We start from the raw sequence: 25577 nt of genomic DNA, 5'->3' as shown, positions 1-25577 counted from the left end.
GTGTTAAATGGGCAAACTAAGTATTTTTATCTCTTTTATTCTTATTCTTATTCTGTTCATCTTTTTTTTTCCTTTTTTTTTTTAAGATTTATGTATTTTTATACAAGAGCTGGTATACAGGTCAGAGGTGCAGGAGGGTGAGAGGATTCACCAGAGACAGAGCGGGGAGCAGAACAGGCAGACTGCCTGAAATACACTGCTGAGGGGAGCAGCTTGCACAACAGGAGAGGGCTGCTACGCCATGTGGAATCTCCCTGACCGGCCAGGAATGGAACCCGCGCTGCCGAGGCTATAGACAGTCTCAGAGCGCTGTGCTCAGCCCGCTGTGCCGGGGGGGAGGCCCTATTCTGTTTATCTTATTTTACTAAATAATCACTTCCAGATCATGACTTCCAAATTTAGATATCTATCCACACCTTTTATTTTGAACTAAGACTTGTATGTCCAACTACCTACCTCCTTAAAATATTCACTTGAGCATCTATTAGCCATCTCAAATTTAACAAGTCCAAATTAAGCTTCATCTCACTTTTCCAAAAATGTTTCTTTAATAACTTTTCCAATATTAGTTAATAAACACCATAACTCCTGTTTTTCAGTTCCAAAGCCTTAAGGCTAACCTCACCTTTCTCTTTTCTTTCTCCAAATTCATCTATCATCATTTAGAGAATTTAGTAACTATATCTAACAGCTTTTTATTACCTTCACTGCTATTTCCTCATCCTAACAATTCTCACTAATGTCTAGACTACTGCAAATAATGTTAGTTTTTCTATGGTTCCTTCTGATAGCTTTCCCACATAGCAGCCGGAGTCATTCTTTTAAAAGTAAGTATGATCACGTCCGTACTGTGCTCAAAACCCCTAAATGACCACATTCCATCTATTCCAATGGCTACATATTGGTCTTAAATCAGGTTCCTTAATCCTTTTCCCTATATTACTTTCAACCACAGTCACTCCTAGTGGTGATCATGGTCATATAATGATTGTGTTCCTTTAAAAAATAAGACCTAATCTGGCTTATATACTTTGCTCTAGATGTCATTTCTACCTGGGATGATCATCCCTGATATAATTTCATTTTTAATCAACTTCTTTAAGGACTTTGCTCAAATCTCAACTTCTCAATTAGTCAATCTATATTTTCATCACTCCAGATCCTGCTCTCCTAACCTCACTCAACCTACTCCATCTTTTTTTTTTTTTATCAATTTCTAGACAGAGTGTGTTATTTAATTATATTGATCACTGTTTATTGTCTTTCTCTCCTGACAGAGCATATGTTCTGCATGAGCAAACTTCTGTCATTTTGGTCACTGATGCATTCAGAACAATGTCACCCATTTAAGTTCCCAAAAAGTATTTGCTGAAAAATTGTTAAATGAATGGAACTCTAATGAAATCTCAAGCAGATTAAGTTTGGAAATAATATAGAGAGAATCTAATTCAAATCTGCATCCAATGCTTTACAAATGAGGCAATATGAAGTTACTTTCCAGTCCCTTGCCCTTGCAATAGCACCGAAGCAGAGGAGGCCATGTGATGTTAGAGCTGAGAGAAGCCTTGGATGTCACAGATGAGGAAACTGACATACAGGAGATGACATACTTTACTCATTTTCATCTATCAACAGAGTCAAAACCGAAACTGGAACTCAGGTTTCATTATCTTATGTTACTTATCATTCCACTGCAATGGAATCAGCTCAAATTCATCAATTCTCATAAAGTATTATCATCCAGTAATAACTCAGTGGCTCCCCTGCATTCCTGTTAGATCACATAATGTTGTCATTCAATAAACAAGAGTTTAATGATCTAGTATATACAGCTTATTAGAGAGGCATTGGCTAGCTGTTAATATTCTTTGTGCAGCACAATTGTTGGCCTGGCTTATTTATTTATGTGCAAGTTAAACACACGATACAGTAAGTCTTGTTTCATTGTCTGAACTTCAGGAATTATAACAATGAATTATAATAACTAGTGGCAATTTCCCAAGCCCTCAATGAGGGACTGAAGTCAAAACAATCATTTGTAATTTTAATCAAAAGAATGTGAATGTCCCCTCTATTTACACTTTTCTTTTGAAATCTATTATGAATTGAAAATCTTATATCATACTAATAAGATATGCATACAAATAAGAAAAAAACAAACTAATGCTACCTGAAATAAAATATCTCATTTTTTCAACCAGATCTTTAAAATGGTATGAGAACAATAAAGAATTTAATGTACTAAAGGGCCAGGATTAGATCTAAAGTTTTATTTCAGTTATTCATAGATCATTTTATAAATCAATTATATAACTAATACCATTAAATGAATGTTGTTTATAGTGTTTAAGTATTATATATGGTATTACTAATTTTCTGACACTAGGTATCTTTAAATTGGCATTTATAGAATTAAACATTTGTATAATTTTCTAGAAAAGTGTCAAATGATATTGTTGATGTTTTATTATATAACTAGTATTTTGACAAGTCTACCTAAAATTTACTGTATGTAACACTAATTAAAAAAATATAGTTAAGCAATGAATTTCTTAGTTGCAATTTTGTCTCTGAGTTAAAGGGAAATAAGCGGCTCTTTGTCATTTAAGGAGAAAATGATGAGAAAAGCAATTTGTGGATCTGATGCTATTACCGGACAAGCTATATTGCTCTAGAAACTTAGAGACACACACATATATATTTGTAGATAGGGACATACAAATCATTACTAAGAATATCAATCTGAAAATAGGAAGTGACTATATGAACTTATAAAGGGGGGATTTTACGATCACTGGATTAAATGTGTTAGAATTGGCTTCTAGAGTTCACTAGGAAGAAATGAAAAGGACGCTATAAAGTATCATTTTCTATTTTCCTTTGTTATATGTATTTTTCAAATATGTTGTTAAATTAAAAAAAGTCATTTTTATGGAATCAACTGTGTGACAACAGATATAATTATTGGAAATTCAAAGTATCATCGCCTACATTATTGTAACTCCAATAAGTATCAGTGGAGAATAAGCCATTTTGAAACAAAATTTTTTGAAAATTTCAACATTTTAAACCAGGATTTTGATGGGTTTCATTGTGTTCCTGCATGAAATTGGCATAGAAAAGGTAAAAATTAAATAACTAAGTATTGAGTACTTGAAGGTAGAAAAAAATGCAAACAAAACATAGTAGGTCTAAGAGCATTATTTTTGTCTTGTCTTTTTTTAAAAAAAAGATTTGTTTATTTATCTATTTATTTATTTATCTATCTATTTATTTATTTATACAAGCACTTGGTACAGTCAGAAGTTCAGGAGAGTGAGAGAATTCACCAGAGCCAGAAAGGGGAGCAAAACAGACAGACTGATGAAGTACATTGCTGAGGGGAGCAGCGGGCGCGGCAGGAGAGGTCTGTGCACCATGTGGGACCCTCGCCAGTGGCCAGAGATCAAACTGGTACTGCAGAGGCTGAGGGCAGCTTCAGGCAGCTTTGGGCAGCTTTGCAGCCAAGCGCTCAACTGCTGCGACACCAGGGGAAGCCCCTATTTTTGTCTTGTCTTAAAAGTTTATCATTAAGCTCTTGCCCGCCTGTCTATGCAGGCACCTCTTTTTTTCTTCCTCCTTTTCCTAATAAACCTGTCCTTTTAAAATGTAAAAATATAAGTTATGCATTAATGAGAGAACCAGTTGGTAATTTGCTAAAGCCTACACAACTATGAACACATTTTTGGAATATATAATTTACCTAGTGTCCGTTCAGCAGCAGCCCAGCAAGTTCTCTACTCTTCCTTATTCACACTCATCTTACTTTTTTTGTGTGATATTTTATTCCCTTATGTTCCTCCTACCTCTCTGAATCCACATCCTCATCCTTCTAAGCTTGGTACTTAAATGTTTTTGATGCTCAGATTAATCCAAATTCTTCTTGTTATCTTATTCCATCCTGCTGCTATCTAGTCAATACTATTGATACTTACTAGTTCAGTTATCATCAGCATCAACTACATATCAATTATGTTTCTAATCAGAGCTCCTGCTTCACATAGACAGATACAACTGTATATTACATACCTTTAATAGTCTTCCTTAGTCTTAGAACTATATCTAAAGCAATCTCCAAACTTGACTTTCTCACATTGTCTAACTTAGCAAATATCTCCACTGCTTTCACCAAGTCAGAAATGATACTTTATTTGAATGCCACTGTATCTCTTCTCATTCTTTTAGATAGCCATTTTCATTATGCCTCCTAAATATCTTACAACTTACTCTACTTCATTATCTCCGTCAATTACATCCTAACCCTAGTTACAAAGATTTTTTTTCTTAAATGACAACAATCATTCTTAAAATATTTTCCCACAGGACCTCCCCTGGTGGCACAGCGGTTGAGAGCTGGGCTGCAAAGCTGCCCACAGCCTCTGCAGAGCCAGTTCAATCCCCGGCTGCTGGCGAGGGTCCTACATGCGTCCTACATGCAGCGCAGACCTCTCCTGCTGTGCCCGCTGCTCCCCTCAGCAGTGTATTTCATCACTCTGCCTGTTCTGTGACCCAGTCTGGCTCTGGTGAATTCTCTCACCCTCCCGCATTCTGACTGTGCCCAGCGCTTGTATAAATAAATAAATAAATCTTTAAAAAAAAAAGATTTTCCCACAACTAATCAAGTCCCACTTAGAATCAATCTTTACATTTCAGTGAAAATAATCATTTGAAAATTCAAACCTTTTCGTGTAATTGTTTTTGATAAAACATTTTAACAAAATTCTACTGGTCCTAACAAATATTTAATGTTGCTTAATGACCCTTTGTAGTCTATTCTTTACCTATTTCTTCACCTCATAACCTTATCATTCTTATTTTACTCAATTATTGTCTCACAATATACTTTACATTTTAATTTTATCTGTGGATTCACATTTTTTAAAATAACATAAACAGTTTAAGAAATATTATACCCTAAAACTACTATGTTCTGAAAACTCTACAGCTCTCATAAAACCATGCCTTTCTTTAAGATTGTGTAAAGAAACTCACTATATTTATTGAGATCATAGTACTTAATTTTTGCATTCAGATAACAAAGTATGTAAAAGATCTGACTACAAAAACAAATACAATTTACCTCCAAAACTACTCAATTAACTTAAAAGGAATCACCAATTATTGGCTAGCATGCTAAAAAGCGTAACTATAGATTATAGTATAAACAACTTTTATTCCCTTATAAAGCATCTGATAAAGTAGAATTACCCTTCATTGAGTATTTAGGGAATACTGATAGAAAGCCCCAGCTTTCAAAATTCTTATCTGTTAATCAGTACTCTGATCTTCAAAAATATTCCCCAGCTCTGACACTGTTCCATATAAATTTCTATAACTGTAAGTTATTTTAAATAGTCAAATTTTAAAGGCCACATACAGCTGTTCTTTGATCCTGAGTTTGCCTCAGGCAATGAAATCAAGGGTAGGTTAATAAAAACTATCTACTTACCATATTGTAGGTGGCTCAGAACCTTCTATTTCTAAGTAATCATATTTTTCTTCCATTTGGAAATCAGTAAATATGAGTGAAATTGTGTCCCCAGGTTCTGCTACAATGGTCCAAGTGCAATCAGCATTGTTATGGTATTCATTAGGAAAACTCGGGCTGGATATGATGCCACTGGATCCTCTCATTGTTCCTCCACAAGCATCTTCAGCTATTAAAAACAAGGACAAGATGTTCAGTTATAAGTCATTAAGAGATACAATTAAAGCAACATTGTTAACATTTTAGGTAAAAATAAAAGTACAGATGTTGTGATAGCAAGTGTACATCATACTTATAAAGATTAAAAAATGAGAGGGTCAGAAAAAAATTTAAGCACACATGTGTGTATATATAAACTCTATCTTGAGGATTTTATAATTATTGGATGAAACAGAAATGAAAGTAAGTAGCTCTTAGAATAATGAGAACCAAGATTTCCTTTTCATTGATCATGTGTTTTTTGAGCCAAACAAAAGAAAGATCATTCTTAAGGTTTATAAAAAATCAGTTTATGCACCTTTACCACTTAGTGTATGTTTATAAGAGGGTTGAACTTTGTTTTTCCTATTTTAATATAATTGTGTACAAAATAAAGAAATGGCTGAGGAGAAAATATAAAACGGTTCTTGTCAGTGACATGTTTGTAAGGCGACTAAAAAATTTTTGTGGCTATGCAATGGAAAAAAAATATGACCCAACCTTGAGGTGGTCCAAAATACAGAACAGGGAGAACTTGTGTTTATCCCTCCCATGATCACAACAGATGGATTAATCCACACAGTAGTAGAACTGGAATGGGCATGAATAATACTTATATAACAAAAGTCTTCAAAAGAAGCACCAGATGGACAGGTCAGAGAGATGATCTCTTCCAGGGGAAAAAACAAAAAAACAAAAAAACAAAAACAAAACACCATGGGGGCAGGGAGATACATTCAAGAAGAGGTTTCTAAAGTGAAGAACTTCTCCCTGGGAAGTGCAGGGGAGGAGTATACCTAACACCTGCACCCCAACACCTGCACATGTCTCTTTTTTCTTTCTGCTTTCCCTAATAAATCTGTCTATTTAAGATGTAAAAAAAAATCTCAATTGATCTTTTTAGATGTTCAGTCCTGGGTACTTTCAAAGAAAGTGATTTCATCTTGGTTAAGCTTCTTTGCTACCCCAGGCTTAGGCTTATGGCAGATGGGCCAAAAGCAAGGAAGAGAAGTAAACTGTTTCCTCTTTAACCTCCCATTATTTCTGTTCATCCACCTCTACTCACTTAGCTCTCTCTGAGTCCTCTTGGAGGTGAAAGCAGAAGGGATCAAGGGTCACGAATCTTATTTGTTTTACATCAATTTGGTACCAATTTCCAAGGCTTTGGCAAATGATTTAAGAAAATGGTTGTTTTGTGCTTGAGTCCTTTCATGGATTCATCAAAGGTGCCCCAATCAGTTCCCTATTTTGTGGGTGAGTATGTCTCTAGCTGGCTGCTTACAGTTCTGCCTCATACCATGGATATATGATGGAATAATTCTAACTTTCCAGCTATGCTCCTCATGAGACTCTTAGGCAGGATCTAGCAAAATTACAGGCCAGAATTCCATCACAAAAATTTGCATTAGGTCAAATGAATATATGCCCCATTTATTCAGTGTCTGTGAAATGCAGTTTGTGTCAAATGTAGCCTTCAAGGTTTGCAATAGATATTTAAATATTTCAGTGTGATTTTAATAATAATATACTTTGCCCCCCCCCCCAAGCTCTAGGGCATATAAATCAATTTCTCTGCACAGTCTCTTTGAAGTTCCTCAATCTAGGTTCACAGCAGAGAGAAACCACACCAATCTCCTGACACATGGAATGAAGAGCAACTCACTCCATGGAAATCCCTATTTTACAGGAAAATGACCTAAACCCAAAAGTATGACTGACTTGAACATAAGGACAGGAGCTTAGATCTTCAAGCAACCTTTTGCCAATTCTTGTACTGAGATGTTTCTTCAGTACTTCTGTTTGATGTCTTTATTACTAGAGACTATTACAGAATTAGTATTTGACAAAATTATGAAAAACCTAAAAGTTTGATTTTAGTACACTTTAGATATTCAACATTTTGACTTGGTGACCCTATCGGAATGCTAGAAACCTTTACATTGTGGTTCCATATGCATTAGATACAAAGTTTATGAAAATCTATATATTTTTCTGTAATAAGAGACTTTTTAAAAAAATTACTGCTGATGATACATATGTACTACACTTTGGTTAATGTACTACACCTTGAAATTAAATATGCATAGAATTTTTTTTTCTTGGTTCCATATTAGAAGCCGGGAAAATGTACCTCTGAGTCTCTCCAATATATATATATATATATATATATATTTTTTTTTTTAAACAACTGTTGGCATAAACACACTAAGGAAGACTTAACTAGCAATGGGCTGGCAAAGGGTTCTTTAATTGTAAAAAATACTCTTATAGTTACATATTGTAAGGAGCTATAATAAGAAAGGATTTTCACATTGTTGTTTAGGAAGACCACATTGAAGATAGAATACAAAGAAGTATCTGTATTTATATTTATATTAATACAAAGCCATAAGTAGCATGGAATACCCCTTTCTCTTGACTTCCTCTCCCCTTTATACTCAACTCACTGTCTGGACCTACCAAAAAATTCTTTGGACCTCTGCGTCCCAGATCTACACCATGCCCACAAAATGTAATTCCTGTTTCAGCTAGCCACTCAACTCCACTAAGTCTTAAACTCTGATTTCTCCAGAAATGTATTTAAGCATTCAGCTGCCTGCTTTGACTTCCCTCTCTCTCTCTTTTGTAAGATACTTTATAAAATATGTATGTTGTTTATATATATATATGTATACATATGTTTATGTGTGTGTGTATACACACACCCACCACCAAGCTCTTTATAGGAGGTCAGATATGACATCTAAAATTGGAGTATAGGGCCTCCCTGGTGGCGCAAAAGGTTAAGCACCACACTATGAAGCAGACCCGCAGCCTCTGCAGCACAAGTTCGATCCCCCGCAGGCCAGGGAGCAACCCACATGGCGCAGCAGACCTCTCCTGTCTCGCCCGCTGCTCCCCTCAGCAGTGTGTATATTTCAATCTGCCTGTTCTGCTCCCAGCTCTGTCTCTGGTGAATCCTCTCACCCCCCTCATCTCTGGCCTGTACCCCAGCTCTTGTATGCATAAATAAATAAATCTTTAATAAATGAATAAATAAATAAATAAATAAATAAAGTTGGAGTATAGAGGTAACCAGTGTAAATCTTAAAGGAAATAAATTTAGCTGAAATGTAATGCTCATTTTGCAGTACCCTATGACATCACTTATTTTCTTGGGCTCTGTCATCAAGCCTGTCAGCTTCAGATATCCTCTCTTGCCCCTTTAGAACTTATTTTCTAGAGGAAAATCTAGAGTATTTTTAAAAGTAGAAATCAGAACATGCCACAAAACTCCCCTGCTTGTACCCTCTGATGAATTTTCCTCAAATTTGGAATAAGAGCAATGTCCCTACAATAACCTTCATAGTCTTAAATGATCTTAATTTAGATACTTTTCAATAGCATTAATATTGTAATAACCTTTCAATAACACAGTAATAACTGCATATGGCAGTAACTACAAGTTCAAGATGGTGCACCAACCTTAACATAAATCTTTCATGGGGTAAACTATACAATTTTGATGTAAAGATTGTTTATTAATAAACCATGGACTATTACTTATACAGACAATGGAAATCCATACTATGTGAACTCATTTTATTAGGTAGATATTTCTTAATTTTCATAAGGAACTCTCCATTTGGGATTTAAATTTTGTATTTTTAAAATATATTTTTCCCTATTCTACTTCACAGGTCAAAGCACTAACTAGTGACTGTGTTCATTAATCTTTTGAAGTGTTTAACATATCTAAAATTATAAAAAATCAACCCAGTTTACTTATAATTTTTTTAATTTAATAAATCTGTTAATTTATTTTCTAGGTGATAAGTCTTGCTTAAGCAGCAAGAATATGACTCCTAGGGACAAAAGCAGTGTTTATTTTTCCTATCATAGCATTTTCAGTGCTTTAAAATTTGCTGGATACTCACTGAGTAACCAAAATGTCTATTTTATATCATAGTGAATAGAATAACTTTGGAGGATATAACTGACTCTTACGTTGACTTTGAATTATTTCTTAGAAATTAGAATATTTTCCTCATTCTAATGCATGTTTCTTGACTCTTTGATCCTACATTTCCAATGTTAGTGCAAATTCTTTAAGAAAGAACAAAGCCCCCTTATCTTTTCTACACTATTTCTCTTAGAATTATAATTTAAAGTGATAAAATTTAGAGTATGTGTAGTTCTCAAATCTTTCCACATCAGCATTGAGTAATTTGAAGACAGAAATAATAATAAATACAAATAGTAGTTATATGTTTGAGCATTTTGTGCCAGTGACCATGGTATCAAGTTCAAATATGCATAAATATGTATCAATCTATAATTTTTCTTGATGTAAATTCTTCTGTCACTTTTCAATGGGCTCAAAATAGTACCCACTTCATTCCTGCTCTCTTGCCCCATTAAAAATTATTCTTTAGGGCCTCCCCAGTGGTGCAGCGGGTTGAGCACCACACTGTGATGCTGTCCACAGCCTCTGCAGTGCAGGTTCAATTCCTGGCTGGCCAGGGAGATTCCCACATGGCATGGCAGACCTCTCCAGTCTCACCCGCTGCTGCCTTCAGCAGTGTCTTTGGTCTGTCTGCCTATTCTGTTCCTCGCTCTCTCTGGTGAATTCTCTCACCCTCCCGCACCTCTGACCTGTACCCCAGTTATTGCATAAGTAAATAAATCTTTATTAAACAATATCATTTATATGGACATCAAGATTAATGTTTTAAAGTAAAAATTATTATTATTACTCACACTCTCCTATTTGTAACACTCTAAAGTCATTTCTTAGATTTGGAATAAACTAGTGTTCTATGACCTTAATCATCTTAGTCCAAAGACTAAGTAAACTCAGCTACACTGGTCATTTTTCATTTTCTTAAATTTAACAAAACTCCTTCCAATTTTAGGACCTTTGTTCTAACGCTATTTCTTAGGCTAGTGGCTTCTTCCTCAAGATCTTTCCAAAGTTGGAAACCTTGGCATAACCAGTGAGAGGTTCCTAAAACTAGTGACTTTACTGTTAAGACATCAGACCCTATCACATATTACATTTCTTTATTCAATTGATCACAATCCAAAAATTTTTATGGTAATTTTGTCATTTTCCTCTAGAATATAAATGCTATTAGATCTTGACTACATTAATATATTAGTCACAGCATTATCCCAAGTCAGCCTCACTGTAAGTACCTAAAGAATATATTATATAACTAAATATATTTTGACTCAAAATTTATATGTCCATGAAGTTTCTTGAGAAATTATATTAGAAGTATCATGTTGAGCTTAAATGTGGTGCTTTCAAATTACAAAGATCTGGAGACAAATTTGACACTAATGAATTGTGTGACCTCAATTAATTTATTTACATTCCCTTCGGGTTGGATTTTTATTGTAGTTATCACTATTTTCATAGTACATGGTTATTGACTTCAGTATTGCCAGCAGTCTCTCAGCTACATATTTTGTTTTCCTATCAGTACCCTAGTTTTATTTTTGTATGTGAAAGGAAGGTTCTGGTAAGGTGATGACACAATTGACTTGTTACTCCCTCTGGCAAAATTGCCACAGCAGGGGGATAGAGAAGGCACTCTGAGTCCTATGTATTTCATTTCACTGCCACCATCACAACTAGTTAAATGACAGGTTCATCTCTGCTGCTTGTTTCTCATTTTCTGCTACAAAATAGAGTAATAAGAAGAGAACAGAAAGTGAGGGGAAAATGTAGCAAACTCTTGTCCATAAGAAACCCTGTGAAAAGGCAAATTAGGAGAGTACTTTTAGTGTAATTGGAAGAATTCTACAAAGCTTGATGACTTAAGAATAGGTTCTCTCTCAATCTACTTCTAGATTCTTCTGGATTCTATATTTTAAATATGTTTTCTTTCTAAACTATTTATAATCAATGAAATTCTGAAGAGAGTAGATATTTATTTATTTTTAATCTTTTTTTTTAATTTAATTTTATTTATACAAGCACTGGGTACAGTCAGAAGCGTGGGAGGGTGAGAGAATCTACCAGAGCCAGAGCAGGGAACAGAACAGACAGACTGACTGAAATACACTGCTGAGAGGAGCAGCAGGTGGGGCAGGAGAGGTCTACGTGCCATGTGGGACCCTCGCCTATAGCCGGGGAGCTAACCAGCGCTACAGAGGCTGCAGGCAGCTTCACAGCCCAGCGCTCAACCGCTGTGCCACCAGGGTAGATATTCAAAGAAAGTCTAGATATTTAAAGAGAACATCAAACTTAACCCTAACAATACCTCTATGAAGAAAGCACAATAATAATAATAATTTTTGTTTTACAAAGGTGAAAATTGAGGTATAGAAAGATCAGTAAGAGATCCAAAATCACATAGGTTTTAAAAATAGTATAGTCAAGTTTCAAATTAAGCCATCTCAGAGGATAGCTTTAGCCACCATAACACTACAGTGTGGTATAAAAATACAACTTAAGGAAATGTTAAGAAATAGCGCAGCCACATGCACAGTGATGGAGACGATTAGGGGAAAAGGAAGGAGATTTCAAAGGTGAAAAGGTAACCAAACCAAATCCAGAACATAGAAAACTGGCACTTTTTTTGTGCTTTTTCTAGAAATTTCCCCCTGACGAGGTCAAAACACACATGATGAAAATAAATGATGTTTATAGAAAATTTATATATCAATTTTTCATCCTCTACATTTGAGTATCAAGAGGAAAAATAGTTAAACATATAGCACATAATTTCCTATTAGATAAACAACTAGAATATAGAGTACAGACTGTATTTTACATGATTTATTAATAAATTGCCATCACAAGGTTACACTAGTTTATGAAAATAAAATTATAATAATTCTAGTATAGTTTATATTACTCTTTCTCAAAAATGTGGTCTTAAAGGGAATATTTGAACTTTTACTTAAGTTATTTAAATAACTCAGATAACATGTTTATATTACACAAATAAAGATTTTTCTAATGCTTTTTAAATTCACAATTAAGATGGCAGCCTTAAATCACAAAATAAAATATATGTATAGTTTGCATGCGTATACTGTAACACACACACACATTCCTAAAATGTACAAGAAAATGAGATTCTGATTCATACATCTGCAACCTTCTTCAACCACGTTTTCAAAATATTTTTCAATGGAAGTATGCAATATGAAATATAAAATAATTTCATGAAAAGTCATGATTATATTATAGAAATGCTGATAACATTTATAACATACTGAAATATTTCCATTTAATTGCAAGTTTCTTATATGCATCAAGTTTATTCTTACTAAAATCAAATGAACTAATAAATATGGTTCTGTTAGGAAAAGCACCATGTTTTCCATCCCCACTTAAATGCAGAATCTTTGGATTAGCTACTGAGAATGAGGAATGGAGCTCAGCAGCTAGGTGAAGCCAAATAACATGGAAGGTATGTAGACACCAGAGCACTCTTGTTCAGTGCTCTGCAACCTGATTTGCACTACTAGGAAGGGCACCTGAATGAAACACATTGAAGAGAGACAAGTATAGACACTTGAAACAGATTATGTTGCTGAGAGTCTCATGAGTGAGAGACGAGTGGGAAGGCTGACAATGGCAGCTATTACCTTTATTTATATTTCTGCATCTCTCCTTTTGTCCCAAGCTTACATTTCCCTTTTCAACCCAATCTTGCTGTAACTCCCCCACCCACCCACCCAGAATGTGCCTTAACATGTAGCATACTTTCAGGCCTTAGCATTCCTGCTTTGGGTCAACCCATTTGATGGGACATTTATCCACAATAAATGGGTGATTTGGGTTGTTTCATTGGGCAACTATTATCTTTTCTTCCCTCTATATACACACTAATTCTATTAAAGATGTTTCACACTAATAGTTTCCTTTGTCTTTATGCAACAGCTGAAAGGACTTCATTTAGAGCATGCACCCTGTTTGTTCAGGAGCCTGGGTTGCCCCTCTGCCTCATATTAACATTTCCTTAATTAATTAGTTTTACTATTTATTAGGTCCTAACTACTTATATATATGTTTATACCCCAAATGCTCATTCTGAGGAACAATACCCAAGCCAAGTATATATACTAAGGATGATTTAATATAATTGTTACTTCTTTATTTATTTCTTTGTTTTCTTTTTCTTCTTGGTAATTGTGTAGTCATCAATTATCCAATTAAATGAGATGGAATCAAATGGAAAATTGCATAGATCACTATTACATTTTTTTTTGATGACTGCCCTTTTAACACAACTTGCTGTTTCAAAACAAAGTGTTGATCAAAACCTTTTACGAGTTGACAATTTTAAATTTATAGTTAAGAAATAAAATTAAATCCTTAGTACCTCTAATCAGTGATTTATGCTATATGTAAAAACTGTTTCCCAGCTATTCAGTAAATAATTTAGGCACCAATCTTGTACATGGTATTATTCTAAGAAATAATAAGTATCAGAAGCTAATATAACAAAAAATTCTATAGCAAAATTAATTTATCAAAACTTATAGCTAATCCATAGCTCAGCTGTAAGTTTTACCTGTGTATTGTTCATCTGAAACCTTGCCGCCTACTACTTATCTGGGTCACCTTTTCATGATGTCAGTTGCAATGTGGTTAGGGAATACAAACTAATTTTTGTAGAGTCCAAAGCCAATTATAACTGGGAAGGTAAGACCAAAGCCAAATGTAAATGAGTTCTGGATACTCTGATCTTTTGGATAATATCTCTCTTGGCATGGTAAGTGAAAACTTGGCTATATAGTCATACAAGGGGTGAATCATGATGTAGGGCACCCACATTTACATCAGGGTCCCAGGAACAGCAAAGCTTTAGTTTTTTCTAAATAGTTAATTTTAGCATCCATCCAAATGTCAGTGAACAGGTTAGTGATGTGAAACTGCACTTTAAACAATGCCTAAGAGCTTTTTTATACAGTGTTAACATTTGCATAAAACCAGCTTTTTTGTGCCTTATGTTTCCAAATCAATTTAGCTTTGTGTGCTAATATTTTACTACAGCCCGGGAGATAAAGAAGCATGCAGGTCAGCCATGTATACTGCTAAATCCCCAAAGGAAACCTCCACTAAAAACCAAAAGATTGACACCAGACAAGATTAGCAAAAGAATTAGTCATGCACAGTCAACTGTGTTAAATACTTGGGGAGGTGTGTGTGGGGGGGGAATAAACATCTGCTTCTCCTGTCCTTCCGAAAAAGGCTATCAGGATGGAGTGTTAATGCATCCAACATATATTTTTATGTGTTTCTGAGTGTACCATTGGTCTTCACAAAGATGGATTTGTTAGAACCAACTATCTCAGCTACTTTAAATGCTACTAATGAGGTAGGCGAGTAAAAACTTCAATGTCTTGTGCTATTTAAATCCCAAACCAAGCTATACCCAGAGATCTTCTCCTTTAAAAATACAGCAGTTTGGGCTCTTACTCTGTCTGGAGCTGAAGAGGCTTTATCTCTAAACTCAAAAATGTTAAATGGCTGAAAATTTCCAAAACAACCAATCAAAAAAAAAAAAAAAGAATTTTCAACAAGTTAATCCTTTCCCTAAGGGGCTTATGAGCAATTTTTTTTTTAATTAAAAATAGGTGGGGTGGGGGGAACCCTACCAAATAGCTAGAGATCTTTAAAGCTCAACTTCTGGAAAAGCAGGGAATTTGTTCAGAATATTTTTTTTTTACATTTCTTTTTAATGTTCTAAGTTTCAAGATCTCAAAAACGATTATAAAAAATAAGAATTTTTAAAAATAAATATTTCTTCAACTACTTCCCATACCATCTAATATTTCAAATCTGGATAATTTGGAGGAGTGATTTTATCATTACCATTAAGAGATACCCCAGAATAAAAAGTTATATAAAAAAAGGGAGGGTGTTACATAGTTTTGTTTTTTTCTGTTCAGCTCATCTCTTTCTTTTCTTAGGTCTATATCATGACAATAAATCATTTTCATTTAAGTACGTATGCCAATTATATGGTTTCTTCTTGAGGCATCTGCTTTTTTCCTACCTAAAGTCCACAGGGACACATCTAATTTTTAGATATGATGGATTCATTAGCTTTATTGGTTAAAAATATATAGTATGCAAATCCTCTATTAGGCACTTCAATTAAGTCTTATTCACAGGCCTATTTTACAGATGAGGAAATTAGCTCAGATAGGTTAATAAATGTAGCACTAATTATACAGCTAAATAAGTAGGAACATCTGAAATTATAAAAATAGAGTTAACAGTGTATGCTAGGCAAAATGATGTCTTTCCCGGAAAATGACATCCCTGGCAAGGTATGACTGTGTTAATTTACAAGCCAAATAATAATAATAATAATAATATAATAATAATAATAATAATAATAAGGTTTCAGATGCAATTAAGGATCTTAATCAGCTAACTGTAATCATGAGGAGATCATACTGGATTATCCCTATACCCACTCTAATCACATAATGGAAGTCTAATCACTTAAAAATGAAAGAAAGTCAGAAGAATGGACCAGAGATGGATGCAATGTTGAAAGTTTTGGAGCTAAAGAAAGAGGGCCAACACCCAAGGAATGCAGGCAGCCTCTAGATACTGCAGAAGACAAAGGAATGATTCTTCCCTACAGCTACCAGAAGGAATGCAAATATGTCAACATCTTAATTTTAGACCAGTGGGAACTGTGGCAGACGCCTGATGTAAAGAACTGTGAAATAAATTTTTGGTGTTTTAAGATATTGTATTTATAGCAATATATAATTTATATACACTTTTAAATATGATTTACTACTCAATTATTTTGATCTCGGTATTTTCAGGTAGTGGAAATTTAGGGAACAGGTAAAAACTATGTTGTTGGTATAACACGTTTAATCATGTTACCTCGAAAGTTACTAGTTCCTTGTAGGATGTTCCCTTGGACACCACAATTACTCACAATTACTCTCCTCTGCACTTGAGGCCAACAGAGGCCCCAGCAATTTCTAGTCTGTGTTCTGTCACATACTTTACATGTCCCCCAAGGGCTTAGAAAGACCGAATAATGAACAAATGTTTACTATTTTACAAATGTCCCAGACTGGGTGAAGTCATTTGGCACCATGTCAAAGATTTTGTTCCATGAAAATACCAATAATCTAATATGATGGATAAGGTTAGTGACTTCTGTAAAAAATAATTAGTTTTGCATAAAACCTAGCACACTTGCCTTAAATTTGCCTGTAAATATCTAGTTTCTCAAATACTTTTTGAATGGTTTTAACATCTTACTAGTTCCTTTAATAGTTAATGAACTGAACAAAATCTCTGATATGCATCCATCTTATATTTTACATAGTATGCATGAAATTTATGCTTTTTAAAAATTACGTTTTATCAACTATATCAGGAAATCAGTAAAGTTGGCTTGTGGGCTAAATCTGGTCTGCTGCCTGTTTTGTACATAAAATTATACTAGAACTCAATCACATCTATTCATTATATATTATCTTAGTATGTAAATACTATAATGATAGAATTGAGTATTTTGAGTAAACAATCAGCAAAGCTAAAATACTGACCATCTAGACATTTCCATAAAAAGTTCACCAAGTCCATGGGCCTCCACAGTGGTGCAGCAGGTTGAGCGCAGTGCTGTGAAGCTGTCTGTAGCCTCTGTAGTGTCTGTTCGATTCCTGGCCAGCAAGGGAGAAACCCACATGGCACAACAGACCTTTCCTGTTGATGCCCCGCTGCTCCTCTCAGCAGTGTATTTCAGTCAGTCTGCCTATTCCGTTCCCCACTCTGTCTCTGGTGAATTCTCTCACCCTCCCGTGCCTCTGACTGTACCTCAGTTCTTGTATAAATAAATAACTCTTAAAAAAAAAAGGTTCACCAAGTCCTAGAGTATACCAAAAATGAAATATTGCATACAATTCTTGGGAAGACTAAGATGAGGTAGGTACAAATAATGTGTCACACATGTATATTCCTTTTGAAGTTATTTATGTAATCTCATGTGCATTCTTATTAACACAAAACTGGATTGGTCCCTAAAAAATATTGACACATCTCCTCAGTTTGGGGCATATGATCAATGTACATTTTATAATTTCACACTTCACACCTGTGAAGATATTTTATTACCCAACACAGGAGATGCAGACATAGCACTGTGTTACTGAATTGTTTGCAATTGTCTGCCTTGTATCTGCTACCTTATATGTAGAAATTAGGTTATGTTCAAGCATTGTTTCACTATTTTACTGAGCACAGACTATGTGGTGTACTGTATTTGATACTTTTGGGATCACAGTACTACCACCTACTCTGTTGTTCAAGCTGGAATCCTCTGCATTTTCCTCTCTCCTCTAACCCATCCTCCATATCGAAGTCATCAGCAAGTCCTATCTCCATTAAATCCTGAATATGCCAATGTCCCCATATCTCTGGGCTCAAACCCTTGATCAAGGCTGTCATCATATCTTAATCACTCTATCGTCCTCCTAACCTGCCTCCTCACTTATGTTTAAATCTTTATTAATCTATATCATAAAGAGCAATAATATTGATATTCAAAAAATATAAATCAGAACAAATTAGTCTCCTTCTGCAATGCTTCAATGGTTTTGCTTAAATTTAAACCAAAATCTAATTCTTCCTATAAGTTTCAAGGACCTTCACATTCTGGTCCCCCAATTTCAACACTCCCATCATGCTGCCACATCCAAAGCATGTTTTATCACTAAGGGCTTCTTTCATTTACTCAACTATTCCAACCTAATTCTAATTTCAATGTAATGTCTAATTTATCTTTTTCTGTTTAGAATAATCATGCAATATTTTATTTTCCTCAATACATATATGTAACCACTTTATCATTGAGGCATGTCTTTGGTTAGTTTGTCATTCTTAAATATAAACTATAGTGGTTTTTTTCCAACTTGTTTTCATTGAAGTAACACTGCACTATAACATTATATAAGTTTCAGCTGTGCATCACTGAGAACAACATGTGTCTATAGCCTACTCTACTTCTTATCAAAATTTTTCTAAATTATTTAGAGCTCAAAATTTTTTAAATATTTCTTTATTTATTTATACAAGCACTGGGTACAGTCAGAAGTGCGGGAAGGTGAGAGAATTCACCAGAGCCAGAGCGGGGAGCAGAACAGGCAGAAGGACTGAAGTACACTGCTGAGGGGAGCAGCGGACGAGGCAGGAGAGGTCTGTGCACCATGTGGGACCCCCTCTGGGGGCCTGGGATTGAACCCCGGTGCTTCAGAGGCTGCTGCAATGTTCATCTGCTGAGCCACCAGGGGAGGCCCTAGAGCTCAATTTAAATAGCACTCACTGAGAGGGGTCTTTCCTGACCACTTTATGTGAAATAGATCTCCATCACTCTTCATTTTTGCTCCTCTTTCTCCTTTCAGCCTCCAGTTTTCTTTGATACTCTACACTACAATTTACAATGGTTGCAATTATGTAGTAATGATGGTATTGTTTGTACTTCTGCTTTGCCTTATTGGATTTACAATCTATGTGGATTATTTTGAACCCAAATCAGTCTCTTGAGCATTGGGTTCATTCAAGTAACTACTTGTAAAATATCTGTATAAAATGAGGGAAAAAATGTACTTCTGGCTGTCCCATTAAGGAACTAAATATGCTGAGCTTCCCGGTGAATCTTTAGATCCCAGCAGAGTACTTGACATTTAAAAAAAGTTTTCATGAAATTTATCTGAATGAGGTAATGATGAACAACCTGAGAAAGGAAAAAAGAAAGGCAGAAAGTAGACAAGAAATAATACAAAATTTTTGAAAGAATTATATCAATTATTAAAAGAAATCTATGAAGACTTTTTTTTTTAGACATAGGTGAAATTCAATGATTAATTCACTAGGAACATATACTTTACACTTAAAAAGAAGTTAGAAAATAAAATTTGCATGTAGATATTTTTTACTCTATTAATCAATGGCTATGTCAATCTAATTTTTTAAAAGTACTAAATTATGTAAATGATAGTAAGTAAAAATATGTTAAGAGTATATGAGACCTAGATGCATGAATTTATATCTTTAATAAATCATAAATACAATTAAGATGCATTTCCAAATATAAAAGGAAGTTAATATGCTTTAAAACTATAAAATAGTTAATATATGCTCAGAGGCTTCCTTATTTAAATTCTGAATATATGTTAGCATATAAACCAATTCCAGTAACTTTATAATTTTCAGAACAATTTCAAAATATTGCTCTCATTGTCTAAGTTTTCTTACTTTCAATACAGAGCTATAGATTCAAAGCTCACAAGTAGAATGCAGTGCCTGTGAATACTGAGACATAGTAAGGAAGTCAAGTACATAGCATATTTTTACATCAAATTTGGTAATATGCTATTTTATCATATCTCAAAATGCATATTTGTTCATAATATTTTGTTTACTGAAACATTTAAACGTATTTAAGGAAGTTAGCGATCTGTTACTAGATCATCTTCCATTTTGTTTTTTGTTTTTTTTTTTTTTATAGAGGCATGTTTTATTTATTCAGCTATTTGTTTGTTTGTTTTTGTTTATACATGCACTGGGTACAGTCAGAAGCGCGGGAGGGTGAGAGAATTCACCAGAGCCAGAGCGGGGAGCAGAGCAGGCAGAAGGACCAAAGTACACTGCTGAGGGGAGCAGCGGGCGGCAGGAGAGGCCTGCATGCCTCGTCTTCCATTTTGAAGTAAGCAGTGTAAGTTTCATACTTAGCAATGATATAGCAGCATGTAAGAATTTTTGCACCCAGAAACAATGTTAAAATGTGCAATCAAGACTGGATCTTTTCCCCAAAATTATTTTTATTTAGGTAGGCAGGTTTACATCTTTGTCTGCTCTAGGGGTTATAGGTTCTAACCTCTACAAATGGATATGTTTATACCGTGCTCACCAATGTCCTAAGAATCCTAAAAAGTTTAACACATAGTTTTACATTTGTCTCCATACTGTGAGCATACACTTGAACAAAAGAAATACCCAGATTTCAATTCAGTAGGGTTGACATGTCTGTTTGCAGGGAGTACTTCACCCTTTCAAATTCCAGGGGATTACCAAAGTGGGATACAGGAGACAGAAGACATGAAAAGGATAGCTTAATCCATTTTTTTCCTGGTCTTAGAAAAATGCTTTCTATTCCTCTTCAGAGTTCCAATGCTAAGAAATGAACCTAGCCAGAGATTTTAATAGTAGCCACTCAGCCTCCCCTACTGATCAGAATTAAGGATAAAAAAGGAAGTCTAGCCTACCTTATTAACGTGGGTTACCAGATACAAATTTGTAATGAAATTCTGATTCACTGAACAAGCATGTATTGGCAACCTGCTAAGATCAAACACTGTGTTAAGCATTAAGCATAAAAATATGAAGTACTATACTCTCAAGAAGTTCAATGTTCAGTAGGAGATTATAAATTGCATGTAAAAATTATGGGACATTTTGGAGATACTGATGCATGACAATTATCCCAGTGAAGTTTCCTGGAGAATTATGAAAGAATGCAAACATGACTGTAAAATTACTTAAAGGAAAGAAGGGAAAGGAGACTTGAAAACATTTCATACTTAGAAAAGAAAAAAGAAAGAAGAAAAGGCAGTGAAAACAGCAGGGTATTTAATTAGAAATGAAAGTTCCACATTGGCCTTGTTTTTCTTCTATAGTAGAGAGATGACTTGGGCCAACTCTGACCACATGAGAGAACCTGCAATCTGGTACTAGCTGGTGAACATTTTCTCTGAGATAGGAGGATGAATTTAGACATATTTTTTAGAGAACTTTTAGTTTATGCATTTTTTATTATTCTGAAAAACTTATTAATAAATACATAATAGAAGTAATTACCCATATTATTAAAATAATTATTAAGTCTAAAAGTAACAGCAGCTTATGTGTATTGAACACTTTGTGGCATGCACTGTAATAAAGGCTTTGTATGCTTTAAAACTGTATTCCTACAATAGAAGTTATGTAAGATTAATCCACACACAAAGAGAAAAGCAGCTAGGAGCAAGGACTGTAAAGTTGTCACAGGATGAGCATGAGTTTGACACATAGAAGAAGAAAGAATCTTTTAAAGAAAGAACATATGAGAATTCACATGAATATGCAAGACAGATTCTGGAAACAGAAAGAAGCTAATGTGGCTGTACACTTGCATGCTGAGTTCAAAACAGCAAATTATGTTATTAAGTTGAAATTTATCTTGTAACCTCTGGTTATTATTTTTTTAAGCAAGTAACAGAACACCATACAGACGGGAAAACAATATTTGTATACCATATAACCAACAAGGTCCATGTAGTGTCACAAATACAGAAAGAAAAAAAAAACACTCTAAAAACTCAGCAGAAAAATCAAAATTGAAAATGGGCACAAGACAAGAGAGTATACAGATGGCAAATTAATAACCAAAAAGAAGTTCAAATCACTGGGCATTATGGAAAAGAGGTTAAACAGTAAGACATGATTCTATACCTATGGAATGACTAAAATAAAAAAAAAATAGTGACAACACTAAGTGTTGAAGATGATGCCAAGAAACTCATCACTTACACACTGATAATGGAACTGAAAAATGGTACTCTGGAAAAAGAGTAGATTTTTTTTTTTATAGCTAAACATACAACATACAATTACCATATGATGCAGAAATTGTTCTTCTTGACTGTACCCTGACCTAAGGGCAGATAAGCATTCCAATTTTTTTTTTTTGTTTTTGTTTTTTAAGATTAATTTATTTATGCATTCAAGAACTGGGGTACAGGCCAGAGGTGTGGGGAGGTGAGAGGATTCACCAGAGACAGAGTGGGGAACAGAACAGGCAAATTGGGTGAAATACACTGCTGAGGGGAGCAGCAGCTGCAACAGGAGAGGTCTGCTGCACCATATGGGCAGCTCTCTGGCCTGGGATCGAACTTGTGTTGCAGTGGCTGCGGACAGCTTCATAGGTTGCGTCTCAACCCCTTGCGCCACCAGAGAGGCCCCAGCATTCCAATTTTAATTAAATTATCTCATTTAGGAACTTGATTTTTTTCTTAAATGAAGATTTTTTTTTTTTAGATTTTATTTATTTATACAAGAACCGGGGTACAGGTCAGATGCCTGGGAGGGTGAGAGGATTCACCAGAGACAGAGCAGGGAACAGAACAGGCAGACTGACAAAATACACTGCTGAGGAGAGCAGTGGGAGAGACAGGAGAGGTCTACAGCACCATGTGGGATTCTTGCCAGCCAGCCGGGATCAAACCCGCACTGCAGAAGCTGCAGACAGCTTCAGAGTTCTGCGCTCAACTGCCTTAGCCACCAGGGGAGGCCCATAAATGCAGAGATTTAGGGTGTTAATATGAATTATTCAATCACTCATAAAGTATCTTGTCTCTCACTTTCCCAGATAGATTGACCCTTTCCAAACTAGGATGCTTAACTCTTTCTTAATGTATTTGTGATCCAGTATCCTTCAATAGTTTTTTTCTTTTGAATTATTCAAAGTCATTTTCTGTTGTTTGTCTACCCCTCTCCTTAATCGACAAGTGATAGAAAGTTTATTTGACAAATTTAGTCAGATGCCTTAAATCCCTAAGGATTTAGAGTCTATTATGTATAAGGCTTTCATTTAGATGCTAGAACCAGGATAACAATCAATTAATCTGACCAAGTTTTATAATAGAAGAGCGTGTATTCTAATAAGGGAGAACAGAAATAAAAGTTTATTGTTAAAATACAATAAATACTTTAGAAAACAATGAATTTGAATATTGGGAAAGAGAGTAGGTAATAATGCTGATCAATGTTTTATAAAATGGTCTGAGAAGGCCTATTTAATGAGGCTGTATTTACCCAAAACCTAATGATGGTGGGGGAATTAGCTGACATGTCTGCGGAAGCATTTCCCAGGTAATAAAAATAGCAAATGTCTAGCTGCCGATGTGAGAAAATGTGGAAGAATCCCAGAGCAGTGGTTGAGATAGCCTGGATAGAGTGGATGTTGGGGTGGTGGTATGATATGAACCAGCTAAAAAAAAAAAAACAACCAAGTACAAATCTGAAGTCCATTATAGAGACTTGTACTTAATCAATGGTAGCGGAAAGCTATCAGAGGATTTTGAGATCTGGTGGCCTTATCAAATTTACTATAAGAATACTGCCCTGGACTTCCTTCTTTATGATCATTTCAGTATGAATTTTTTGAATCTGAGTAAGTGTCATTCAAAAACTCTGCATCTTATTGTTGCAAGGGAGAGTGACATCACATGGTCCTATTGCAAAGTAAGAATAGTTCTCTCTTGGGATCTCCCTGGTGGCACAAGGGGTTGAGACACACCTATGAAGCTATCCGCAGCCACTGCAGCATGAGTTTGATCCCTGGCCAGCCAGGAAGAAACCCACATGGTGCAGCAGACCTCTCCTGACTCACCTGCTGCTCCCCTCAGCAGTATATTTCAGTGGATCTGCTGTTCTATTCCCCCACTGTCTCTGGTGAATCCTCTCACCCTCTGTGTCTCTGGGCTGTGCCCCAGTTCTTTGGAATACTCAATGTATAGTTGCAAGAGTTACTAATATGTGACTTTGCTCAAGAAAGTAAGTGAAATACAGATATTGAAATTGCAGAGTTACTGCTTGATTTCAGAATGATTCAGTTTTTTACCCAAGAGCACTCTTTGGAGGCAAAGGGGACACTTGTGATTTATCTCATACCACGTGACACAACACAGATGTGATATATATCTGTTTCTCACATACTTTCTTGAACAAAGTCATATATAAGTAACTCTTGCACCTAGATATTGAACATTCCAAAGATGTGCAGGTTTTCTTAGTGTTTCAGCTTTTACTCACTAGTCTGATTCGAGGCTAAAGGAACACTTGTGATTTCTCTCATAACCAGTGACTCTCAGAGCTGCGAATTGAGATGTATATGTATATCACTTAGTTTCTTTTTTTTTTTTTTTAAGATTTCTTTATTTATTTATACAAGCACTGGGTACAGTCAGAAGTGCGGGAGGGTGAGAGAATTCACCAGAGCCAGAGTGGGGAGCAGAACAGGCAGAAGGACTGAAGTACACTGCTGAGGGGAGCAGCGGGCGTGGCAGGAGAGGTCTGTGCGCCATATGGGACCCTCGCTGGTGGCCAGGAATCAAACGGGCACTGCAGAGGCTGTGGGCAGCTTTTCAGCCCAGCGCTCAACCGCTGTGCCACCAAGGGAGGCCCCCACTTAGTTTCTTGAGGAAAGTCACATATATCTAATTTTTGCAAAGAGACATTGATATTCAGATTTACTGCTTGATTTCAGAGTGATTCAGCTTTTTACCCAAGAGCACTCTTTGGAGGCAATGGGAACACTTGTCAGGAATGAGCACCTAATTTGAATCATTCTTAAGATGAGGGCCTCCCCTGGTGGCGCAGTGGTTGAGCGCTGGACTGCGAAACTGCCTGCGGCCTCTGCAGCACTGGTTTGATCCCCGGCCACTGGCGAAGGTCCCACATGGCGCTACAGACCTCTCCTGTCTCGCCCGCTGCTCCCCTCAGCAGTGTACTTTGTCCATCTGCTTGTTCTGCTCCCTGCTCTGGCTCTGGTGAATTCTCTCACCCTCCCGCACTTCTGACTGTACCCAGTGCTTGTATAAATAAATAAATAAATCTTAAAAAAAAAAAGATGAAACGCATTTTATTCAATAACTAGAAGAGGGCAAAGGCTACAGATTAACAGAAAGACAGAGTCCTTTGAAGGGAAGGTATATACATCAAGATAAAGAGATTAGGGCTGGTAAAATGATGATGATAGTGATAATGAAAATGATAATAATAATGACAATATAATAATTGCAACAGAAAAACAAGTTTTATGTATTAAGA

General features: G+C 35.4%; 1 protein-coding gene across 1 annotated transcript in view; it reads right to left on the bottom strand.

Annotated features, from left to right (window-relative positions):
- The window catches only part of CSMD3 (CUB and Sushi multiple domains 3), a gene marked incomplete at both ends in the record, with an annotated part of 827299 nt that overhangs the window by 568337 nt on the left and 233385 nt on the right, over positions 1-25577 (bottom strand). The window contains one exon of the mRNA XM_084229760.1: positions 5489-5696. Coding sequence (XP_084085886.1) covers positions 5489-5696 — 208 coding nt within the window. The remainder of the gene's footprint in view (positions 1-5488; positions 5697-25577) is intronic.

Source organism: Talpa europaea, assembly GCF_964194135.1.
Source record: "Talpa europaea genome assembly, chromosome: 3".
Classification (NCBI taxonomy): domain Eukaryota; kingdom Metazoa; phylum Chordata; class Mammalia; order Eulipotyphla; family Talpidae; genus Talpa; species Talpa europaea.
Note: the sequence above shows the minus strand (reverse complement) of the source record. Positions and strands in the feature narration are given on the sequence as shown.